The following is an 11,811-nucleotide window of genomic DNA, read 5'->3' on the forward strand; positions in this document are numbered from 1 at the left end:
TTCAACAGCACCATGCGGTATCGTCGATTGATTACCTCCTTGACGTTGTGATCACTGTTTGGTGGTCACGTCATCGTCATCTTTCTGCCCTTTTCACTCGGTTGCTCTCACTAAGTCGCCATCTCATTGACACTTTTCCGCCATTTTTCTTCGAATGTTCTTACTACGTTCTTATGTCTTCGTCAACACGCCGTCTTTGAGCCATCGTCAACATACTGTCATCATCATTTCGTCGTCGTTATGGCATTGTCTCGATAGCGCTTCATGACCACAAAGCTGCCCTCATGACGCCATGGTCATTGCACCATAGTCATTTCGTCGTAGCGATTGCACTGTCTTTTGCCCACTTACGTTTCACGTTTGGCCATCTCTTTGTCGTGATGCCGTTATGGACACACCGTCGTCGTCATCTCATTGTCGTCATGCCGTTACTGTCATTCCAGCCCCACCATTCCCTTCGTCACACCATCGTCGTCATACCGCCGTCGTCACAGCGTCGCCTTCAGACTGGCATCGGTATCCCATTGTCCTCAAGCCATCGTCATCACACCATTGTCGTCATACCATCGCCCTCACTCTAGCCTCGTTATCAAATGGTCGTCACACTTCTTCGTCCGAGAAAATCCCCTCGCTCTTGGATGTTCTATGTGGCCACAATCCACAGAATTTCCCTCACCCAGGCTCTTTCGAAGGAGCCGGCAACTGATCGAACCCGTCCAACCAGAGGTTCCCCCGTTACATGGAAGACTGGTGTGGCGTCACCCTAAACACAACACATCGAGTGGCCACTACGTGACGTCACGGTGTCATCGGCCACGTTTTTACTAGAGAGGTCGATCTATAGACGATAGCGAGCCCGTCTCCTACTTCAGTACGGATAGGCCATTACTATCCTAATGGGTAGCATCCCTGCGGCTGAAGAAGCATCAAATAAACCACCTAAGAATAGTGTTTAAGCAATGGAAAGCTTTCCTGCACATTTGCGTCGTCTATACGCTTGAGAACATCTTAGCGTGGTATAGATAATAATCCAGAATGGTTTCTTTTTTACTTGATCTTCTGTGCCTGATGCAGTCGTAAAGGCGAAGGCCTTCCTAACAAAAGAACAGGCACTGTAATAGGGAATGTACGAAGCCCTCGTACAAGAGCGACGGCACACGTCTTCGTGTCGTTTATTCAAAAAAAGCAGAAGTTACTATCTGGCGACCAATGTTGCAGAGTAGGGTCATTCATTCCATTCCGACTGCCCCCGAAGAGTGGCTATTTAGCTAATTCCACTTCTTTCAACTCCTAAGAATGGCGAGAGTTCGACCATGCCGACTCCTGTAGTAACTAAACTGATGCAGACATGTATCCTGTTCCATTAAATGAAACGCCGTTTCTACAATTGTTTACTGCTTGCGTTGTGTGCGTAGTAATAACATATGTTTTATTGGACTACGTCATAGTAATGTTAAAAACTATATCACACAAGAACAAACACGCTTCGTGGCCGTTTATCTCCCAAGCGCGTTGTGGCCTGTTATCTTATTATTATGCATCAATTTTTCGAAAGGGTCTTATCTCAATTTCCTGTTTGGTCAAACTATTTGTTCCTATGTGCGGTGCCAACTATAGCATTAGCCCTTAAAAGATAAATTGCGCGAACACTGGAAGCGTAGAGCACATGCCTGGACAATAGACTAGCCCTACTTTAGAAAGCTTGTTTCACTAACCCACATACAATATGACTAGCCCACATACGATGACACGTACCATAGGACTAGCCAAAGAATTACATGACACTGCAGCACAAATCAAAATATACATAAAACATCTCAACAAGCCTGGTCAGCGATACAAGAAATGTGAAACCTCTCTATTGCTTTTAAATACAATCAATGTGAATTATTTCATACAGATTGCATTTGGTCTGTTCAATAATTCGCGCACAAATTAGAAAAAGGTAGATGATGCATACAATATTCGTGACATAGGCCATGGAGCAAATGGGTGTAAGGTGTTGCGTGAAAGAACAACTAAAACTGAAGGACGCATAGCAGTTCCAGTAAGATTATGACCAGTAACATCTCTCCGATAAGGGACATGTTCTCTCTATAATGTGCTCTTCTGATAAGAGAAGCCGCAGAAAAGGCACGCTCTGTCATCGGTTGATCTTGCGGTAACTGCAAACACATTAGTTTTCGAACCGCGCGACGAATGGCAAAGCACGGGCATTTGGATTCCAGAAGCTTCACGGCGTCACCTCGTCACCACTGAAAAAAATTAAATAGTAGTGGCTCTCTCCAAATGCAATTCAATCTTGTAAGGCAGAAATACTTACGGATTTTCGAAAATGTAGCATGCATGTGTAGAATATCGTGTCCTTTGTATTTGCCGTGGCAAAGATATTCACCTATAGGTAGATGCTAAAAGGCACAGTAGTGAGGAAAAATTGAGAAATGTCATAAACTTAACAAGTCTAGTGCAGTCGAATTGGCAAATTTACCAGTTTTGAAGAATAAATTAAAAGCGCATTCTTTTCCACCTCCATTTCGAAATCTCGCGATCTCATTCCATTCACATTCCATCTTATCGACTGGCGCCATCATTCAATTCCAATTCATTTTGTTTGATAATGGGGAACGATTTCAGAATCATTCAAACTCCGCAATTTTCATTCCGCAACTCGGCTCTCGACCAGCACTCGCTTCTCTAGTACTTCTGTTTACTTTTCTTTTTAAAGCTAGACGTTGCGTGTTTCTACCTTCGTAGCTCAAGATAAACTAGCCCAATGTTTAGCTTTAATGAGACAAAACGGCAATTTATGTATGGTGAATTAATAGAAAATGTTGCCTTCTATGTTTAAGCCCGCTCCAGCGCAAACAATAAGTTGTTTTACTGTTTGAGGTCAAATGAAAGCGTTCCGGCAATAAAGCAGCTTTTCCGAGTTGCAATTTCGTGTGTTTCGTCTTCGCCGCAAACCTTAAGATGGGAGCGGGATCTTTCTGCGATAATCAGGCTTTGTTATCTATATCGAAGCAGGCCTCGTCATGTAGCTGAGTGTGATAGCTGCTTCAGACGAGCATTGTAACGTCGCCCGAGTGCGACTACTCGAGGCTTGAATTCTGACATTTTAGTGCCAATACCACGATTTGATTATGAGGCACGCCGTAGTGCGAGACTCGGAATTACTTTTGATCGCCAGGGGACCTTTAACGCTCCCCAAATGCCCGGGCACGGGCGTTTTTGCATTTCGTCCCCACCAAAATGCGGCTGCAGCGGCGAGGACTTGATCCCGCGACCTCGTGCTTAGCAGTGCAACACCATAGCCGCTAATGCCACCGCGATGGGTACCATTAGAGGCGCTTTTATTCCTAACCACTCTTCAAGAGGAACCATCCAATACCCCTGCATGCGGCTGATACAAAGCGCCAGCGCACAAGCGACATGAGTAAGTAATAACATCATATTCGGGGGTTTTACGGGCCAAAACCACGTTCTGGTGATGAGGCACGCCTTATTGGAGGACTCCGGAAATTTTGACCACCTGGGGTACTTCAACGTGCGCCTAAATCTAAGTACACGGGTGTTTTCGCATTTCGCCTCCATCGAAATACGGCCGCCGTGGCCGACATGAGTAAGTAGACGCGCTCTAGAGAATCACGACCACCTCTCGCTTTGCCATAACTGCTGAAGGACCTCTATGCGCATGCTCCTGATATATTTTCTCATTCGTAGTGTTCGTAGTGTCTTATGACGCTGACCGATCCACCTGCACTCATCTGCAGTCATCAAGATTGCCAGGGTGAGCCGGCGCAAAAATTATGCATCGCACTAAAGGGGAACCTCCATTACCTCCTATATTTCGAAACTGAATAGAGGAATTTAACGTCTCGAAACAGCGCCGTGGGTTGCGAGGCTCGCCGTATAGTGGGGCTCCGGATCAATTTTTACCACCTGAAATTGCTTAACGTGCACCAAATGCAAGATACACGAGCGTTTTTGCATTCAGGCACCATCTCCTGCCGCCATCGGAGTGTGGCCGTACAGGCCGCGGCTGGGATCGTACCTACGACTTCGTGCCGAGTAGCACAACTCCATAGCCACTGAGCTTCCCCGACAGATCAACCATTATTGCAAAGTTCGGTCACAACTCCAAGCAAAGAAGCATTTTGATATTGTCTTGTTGCTGCGGCCTCGTTACAGTGAGACATCACCAACAGAGCCCCGAACTTCTTTTCGCAACCTTCTCCTAGCGAACAACATTAATCAACTACAACATAGAATCTATTTACGGTCAAACATGTCGGGGGCAACACGACCACATCATGATGGATGCCGCAGAGAGTAATTCCAGCGCTCCTGTTGTTTTCTAAATCGACATGCCTTCGCAAGAATTAGACGTTGTACTACTCATCCTCTCCAGTACATGGAAGCTTTTTTTCCCTTCCTTTTATTTTCTGAACTGTTTCACCACTGTGGCGCAGACAAAGCGAACGTTTCTCTGGTTACCTGACTTAATGATTCTCTTCTCTAACCCTATTTAAAACCCTGATCTGAGTTTGCTAGGACATTTCAGCAAAGACGCCACCTATATGCGCTTTCTGCTTAGTCTTCTCTCCCAATTGCACACGCATACTACCGTTGCATTATATTGGTTTCTACCTACCTACCCCTGAAAGGGTCTGAAATCCTTAGTGCGAATATTCATTGATGAATAGACCAATTGATTTAGTAGACTTGCTTAATGTAGACTAATCTAGAGATGGAAAGCGGTAGCTGCATAACAGCATACAAAAGAGCATTAAATATGATTAGTCAACCTAAAATTTTAGCTCGTACAAAGAAATCTATATTTGGGCGGGTACTGCTTTAGAGACGGATGAAAGTTATGTAAAAAGCCAGTTAAGGAAATCTGTTTACAATACTGCTGAGCGACCTATCTAGGTTTTTTTTTCTTTTTTAATTCCATATTCAAAATGCTTTCTAACATACAAAATACGTTCCACATTGAAGGCACAGACTATCGTGAAGTTATACACCAGACTAAAGTGCAACCTTCAGATTCTTGAACAATACCATGCCAGCGTCATTCGGCTGGCATGTCAGAGCCTTATGCTTGGAAGGGTCTGTGTCGTGCATGTTAGAAGAGCCTATAAGACGGATACCTGCACTCCATATGAACATTGTGTTCGCGGGTTTATTCTCGATGATCCCGACAAGTCGACGCTCATTCGGTACTTCTGAGCAGTGAAAGACTGCACAAGCGCGTCGGAAGAAACTGAACGCTGGCTGTTTGATGCCATAAGCCATTATTGCTGCTAGGTTAACCTAAGTAGCCCGCTGTCGTGTAACTTCTTGAAGTACTAATTCAACGTACCGACGTTGCCGTATCTGAGTCGGAAAGCAGAAACCCACCACTTACCGCCTCGGACCTCGCAGATTAGGCTCAGTCGGCTGCTCTCGTTGAAAGGGCCGATTTTTCCCGAAAGAACATTGCCTTGGGTGTCCATGATCACAGGTGGCTCGGGAGGCACTGCGTGCAGACAGCGAGCGACGAAAATAAACGACGACGGGTCTCGCGCACTTGAAAACGCCATAAAAGGCGAAACAGAAGAGGACAAGCAAGCAAGAACAACAGAATCCAAAGCCGTCGTCCGAGCCGACGGTGCGCGACGCTGGAATGAGGCGGAAAACAAGCCGACACGATTACCACTCGACGCCGCTGCACTCCCTCGGTGATGCGTGGAGTGAGTCGTTCAGAAGGAATCGGTGGTCGGAAAGAGGGTGTTAAGAGAGCTGCTCTCCCGTTAATTGGATTCCCCGCTTGCAATCCCGTTGCGAGCTGTTCTCTGTTAGCTTTGGTTTCGTTCCATTTTCTTTTGCGCACATGAGCTTTATAGTTGCTCTGCGCTATTTTTGAAGTATTTTCGTGATAGTCGCTCAATTGCTCCGGTGAGAAATCTCTTTTATTCGTCAAGACAACTCAGCTCTTCCTACTTTACTCCAGAAGAGATATTTTATATGTCAGTAGAAAATTCCTGCGTTTCTGGTTCAACGTCTGCAGCATATGTGCTACTTTCTATAGTAATAGTAAAGTGTATCTTGCGCCTGCATGGCTATAATAAGTCTGCTGCTTGCAGTCCACAAATTTGTGTCTAAAATACTATCCTAACAGTTGTAGATGTTCATATACAACCCATAGATATCTGATTTGTCAAGTGTTTATGTATTCCAACAAGAAGTCATGAAAATAGGTGTTTCCTTGCTTATAAACTCGAACTTCTTGCACCAACGATCATTCTGAAATTGTTGATCTAAATTCCGGCAACGAAATTGCAATTATTATCAACTCCACACTACTGTTTTTCACTGTTATGGCCATCAAATGGACGAGATGAGCCTTTGGTTCAGGACAAGCCATGTGCCCCTCCATACTTCAAAGCAACCAAAAGAGCACACAATTTAGACAACCGGCACATTTTTCCGGCTATTTTCTGGAAAGTTTCAGACTTTCGCCGAAAGCAACAAAGCAAGCAGCAGAGTCTGTCAGGCGCAAGGCACGGTCTATCTATTTGGAAGTGGTATTTCCTGTAATAATGAAGATTAGCAGTATTAGGCAGTTCCACATACATTTTTGTAACTATTCAATTTTTGAGCGAGCCCCCTCTACTATAGAGGGCGACCTATCTGTCGTATTGTCGTCTCCAACTACATATAATACCACAGGAACATCACACGTGTAATAGGTTCCTATAATATTTTGTGAATGTGCACTTCACACGCACAGTGCTTAAAATACCACGCCTCCTACTTAGGCAGGTTACTTAAGAAGGCATGGTTATGACGAAGCGAGCAAAGGGACGTCGCTAATTAAACTAATGGCGAGAAAACTCGGGAAAATCGCGGCAATGACAAAGAAGAGGGCACATCAATAAAACGGAGGAGCAGCAATTAATTTAAAGTGACAAATTAAGAGCCCGAACGACAGACGAGGACACACAAGGCGACAGGTACAACAATGGCTTTTAGAATACTTTTCTTCGTTTTTGTTTGTGAGATTGGTGAGCTATACATTAGGGTCATGGAAGCAACATAGCAATATTCTTGAAATGGAACAAATAAAGGAATCGCAGGTTATGAAACAAAGCAAGACAATGCGGAAGAAATATGATATCATTGTGTAAGTAGTATGGCCATCCATGTGCGTGATCAAAATAATTCTAGCCCCTCACTTGATAAAAACGTCGAAGTCTTGACGCGCATGTCATGGCTCACCTCTAAGCGGCTTCCGCAATATATGTTGTTACTACTGTTTTCGCTTCTACCAGCAACAGAGCAAAACCGAAAGTTGGGTTCCCAACCGTACTGTCCTAGCAATCAGCAAACCTCAGACTTTTATCTCAGAGGTGTCCTCATTTTCCGCCTCCTCCTCCATTTTTTCGCGGTGGCTTTTAATCCGTTACCGTTAGTTACGAAGCGCAACAAACCCCATGATACTTAAGATGCATGCACGAAGATATAAAACAGCGACCTCGAGCGAGCAATCAAAAGCCCGTGGGGCGTTTTCAGCAGGGTAATCTAAGACAACCTTAAAAATAATTTCACAGTATATTTTTCTCATTGTTACTTCTGTTATGATCATAGGTTTCAGCACGATTATACCATGTCAGAGAAGAGCGGTATCCAGCACCACCTCTAAGGACGAAGCTATTCTGAAATACAGTTAATATTATTAAAAATGATCAGACCTGTTACGACGCGCCTACGACATAGATATTTGTGTTCACCAGCAAGATTCAAGTTCACCCAAAGCGCAGCGAGTTCTTTGAGTGCCAAAGTTTATTTACTCGAGGAAACACAAGACCTACAAAAAAACAGGGTAGTGGAGATATCCGGCATAAATTTAAGCATTTCAGGTAATTTATTGCACCAGAGGCATAGAACACTAGCGTTACAATTCCAACAACGTATGATTGCGGCTGCTGTTGCCTCAAATTGCACCCGCTACATTGTTCTTAACGCTACAACAACAACAACAACAACAACCACCCCACGGGCACCAACGCACCATTTATCCACTCGTGCTCAGCGATGATATAAATTGCACCACAGTGGGTGCTCGACTATCTACGCCTGAACAAGTTGGGTCAAGAAAATAAAAGTTTATCGAAAGGATAAATAAAATTATGCTGCCTATTTCTTTCATGCGTGGGGTTGTAAATCAATTTTGACGTTATACTTTCTATCACATCGATTGTTCAAAGGCAACGTGGCAATGGCAACCATTCCTGCTTAGTGTGTATTAGCGTAAAAGGCGTAAAAGGCTACTTCTAGAAGCTTCCATGAGTCTCTTGACTGCCCGTGCCTCTTCTCAAAAGAGACCGCATCTGGCGGTCGTGCTCGGTAAAATGCTGAGTTTTTATTTAGCTCTCTCCACTTTAGGCTGCTCGAACTGTCATTTTAAAGCGTACGCTGAACGTTACATGAGGCACCGTAGGTATGAACGAATTCACCTTTTCTTTTTCAGCCACTGTTCAAATCAGGGTAGCGGGGCTACCTCATGTGGCTGTCGCTGAAACGCTTCCGATTTGGCAGTTCACAACAGCTTTTTTTTTTCTTCTAAGCGTGGCTGAATAGTAATGTAATTTTGCTGCTAAACCCCGATGCCTTGGGGTTGATCGGCGGCCATGGTGGCATCATTCTGGTGGGGAGCGGAGTGCGAAAATGCTCGTTCAAAAATTTACGGGAGCACGTTCTAAAACATAAATTCTGCTCATTATTCCGGGGCCTTTCACTACAATGTCTCGCACAGCCCCAGTGCCGGGTTGGTACAATGAACTCAATCAAGCAAATAACTAAATAATGGATAATTGCCTAAGTGTACAATAGCGAAATGATTGGACCTTACTTAAGGCTGCTCACAAAATTTTGGAGGCGTTTCTGGCTTTCCCATAGTTCTGTCAGTGCTATGCAGGCTCTATCAGCTCCGTGCGATTGTTAGGAAGTCTTGCCGTGGAAAGCTTATCTGGGCATAGCACCATTTATGTAAGTGGCGCCATGGCCGCCTCTGTTGTGCACTGGTTACCAATCAGCTGCAGACGTGTCATGTCCGTACGACAAGTGAATGTCTTCATGGCAGTCTAACTATGAGGGAACGCGTCAGGCGCCACACATCTTCCAGCTCATTGTACACAGAATGAGAGCGTCATGCAGTTGAGCTGCAGACATTTTGTCGACCGAAGGATAAGCAAACGACAGTTATACTTCGTACAAGACGTGTAAAACCCGTCGCAGATTGAACCGTCCTGCACGAGCTTGTCAGCGACGGTAATAATATTCCAGCTGATTTCGCTCACGCTCTTGTGCTAATGTTTCGGCATTTTAGGAACCTTTTCTTTGTTGGCACGTTTGCCCTGTGGACGGGCTTGGTAGTATATTACGCATCTTGTAGATTCTATAAAGCTGCCACCATGCAAACTCAGGCAATTCGGCCCTCCGTCTGTCATACCGCTGGTCTCGTTACATTTATGTTAGCTCGCGGTCTGCACTGTAACAAAGAGATGCTTGCTACCACAGCCACAACCACCCTATATGTCTTTCTTGAGGATTATAATGATTGATAGCTTTTTCACAAGGCGCCAAGTTGTTTTGTTGAAGTGCTGCAGGAATCCGAAAAGAAAGAAATCCTTGAAAAACTCCGCTCAATCATGTAGATCTGTGTCAGAACAACAGAATACGTTTCAATGAACCAATTAGCAAGTTAGTGCACTGCCTCATAATTAGCTTTCGTGTTTTGTTCATGTTCTCCTCGAGAATGATTCCGGGACTAATAATACGGTCATCTGTATCGAACGCAAGAAAATTGATACACAATAAAGTGATTAATAAATGGAAAAGGAGACATCCAGACAAACGTAGCTAAGTGCTAGAAAGTACCCGTCGTGGTTCCTCCGTGGCTATGGTGTTGGGCTGCTGAGCACGAGTTTGCGGGATCGAATCCCGGCCACGGCGGCCGCATTTCGATGGGGGCGAAATGCGAAAACACCGGTGTATTTAGATTTAGATGCTTGTTAAAGAACCCCAGGTGGCCGAAATTTCCGGAGACCTCCACTACGACGTGCCTCAAAATCAGAAAGTGGTTTTGGTACGTAAAACCCCATAATTTAATTTAAGTGCTAGAAAGTAAACCCATACGGGTTCCTCGAAAGAAAAGCCTCGCAGATGAAGAAAAATTCATCCTGGTCAGGGACTCGTACCTGGGACCACCACCTATCCGTGGAAGCCGCTCTACCATCTGAGCTAACTAGGTGGCTAGCAGATGGTAGGGCGAAGTCGAATTTATCAACAACCCGAAGCAAAGACAGGAGCTTCGCGTAATAATTCTGCGGAAACTCATTTTGCTAGCCGAGCCGCCTGGTTAGTTCAGATGGTCGAGTGGATGCCCCGGAAAGGTGTTGGTCCCGGGTTCGAGTCCCGACGAGGTCGAACTTTTCTTCTACTGCGAGGCTTTCCTTTCGGGGAGCTCGTATGTGCTTCTTTTCTAGCACTTAGTTACGTTTGCGTGGATGTCTTATTTTCCCTTTAATAATTACTTCTCTCCATCTTGCGGGTTTCTGTAGAATTATTACGTCAAACTCTTGCCTTTGCTTCAAGTTGTGTATAAATTGGACTTGGCCTTGCCGTCTGCTAGCCCCCTGGTTAGCTCAGATGATAGAGCGACTGCCCCGGAGAGGCAGCGGTCCCGGGTTCGTGCACAGGAGTAGGACAAATTTTTCTTCAACCTCAAGGCTTTTCTTTCGAGGAACCCGTATGGGTTTCCTATCCAGCACTTAGCTACGCTGGTGTGGATGTCTGATTTTTCCCTTTGTTAATGACTTCTCCCCACTTTTCGGGTTTCTGCAGAACTATTACGTCACAATAAAGGGACAGCATTCTTACACACATTCAAACTTAGACAGCGAATGCCGGATAGACAGCGTCAATAAAGTGTGCAAGGGTCGAGACAAGCACAACGCTAAGAAAGAAACTGCAAGTGCGTGTGGTCTCTAGGCTCACCGATGACCTGCAGGTAGACGGTGGCGTTTCTAGTGGTCCCGTCACGGAAGGTCACCGAGCAAACGTAGGTGCCCTTGTCCTCGTGGCGAAGGTTGATGATCTTTAGAGAATGCGGGTGACCCATGAAGGAGAAGTAGGCGCGACCCTGCCACTCCTTGCGTACCCAGCGCGCCACCTGCGAATTGTGGAGCCAACTGAGAACAAGCTTGGATTGGCCCAAATCCGGACATTACTTCGTTAGAATAAGAGTGTATCGAGTGCAACTTTTCAGCAGATTGCGAACCTAGTCGTTTGCCTAAATGAAAGAGAACCTGAAGAAAGAAACACAAGGAAGTCAACAACATGTGCTTGCTTATCTATGTGAGGGGAAGAGAACAAAGGGTAAGAAAGCGGAAAAAATAAGGCCAGCACTTCTAACGCTTCGCAATATGTGCTTTTGCTCGGCGCGTTGACGCGTCTTTGCAAATTTCATGGCTGGGCACTTGAGCACTCGAACAAGGCTCACGTACAAGGTGTGCAACCAAGGATCACAGCTGCACGTGTTGTTTTGTAGTTTCAAAAAAAACGCTTGTCTTCATCCGGTTTAATGTTCCGGTCCGCCTTTGCGATATTCGTTTGCTAAGACGAATCGCCATCTAGTCTAGCCAAGTAGTCGGGGACTAATCGTTGTACCTGACAATTATCTCAATGCTCCTCAGTGTTACGAATTTGGGTTACTTCTACGATTTTACGAATGGTACACCATGTTTGACAAAAAATAAGTTCTCTTTG

At 45.1% G+C, this 11,811-nt stretch overlaps 1 protein-coding gene across 1 annotated transcript in view; it reads right to left on the minus strand.

Moving 5' to 3' along the window:
- LOC142572910 (neural cell adhesion molecule 2-like) overlaps nucleotides 1-11,811 on the minus strand; it is a 231,739-nt gene that overhangs the window by 87,626 nt on the left and 132,302 nt on the right. The window contains exons 3-4 of the mRNA XM_075682358.1: nucleotides 11,041-11,215; nucleotides 5,408-5,518 (exon numbers count right to left, since the gene is read on the minus strand). Of these exons, the coding sequence (XP_075538473.1) occupies nucleotides 5,408-5,518; nucleotides 11,041-11,215 (286 nt within the window). The remainder of the gene's footprint in view (nucleotides 1-5,407; nucleotides 5,519-11,040; nucleotides 11,216-11,811) is intronic.

Source organism: Dermacentor variabilis, chromosome 2 (assembly GCF_050947875.1).
Source record: "Dermacentor variabilis isolate Ectoservices chromosome 2, ASM5094787v1, whole genome shotgun sequence".
Taxonomy (NCBI): domain Eukaryota; kingdom Metazoa; phylum Arthropoda; class Arachnida; order Ixodida; family Ixodidae; genus Dermacentor; species Dermacentor variabilis.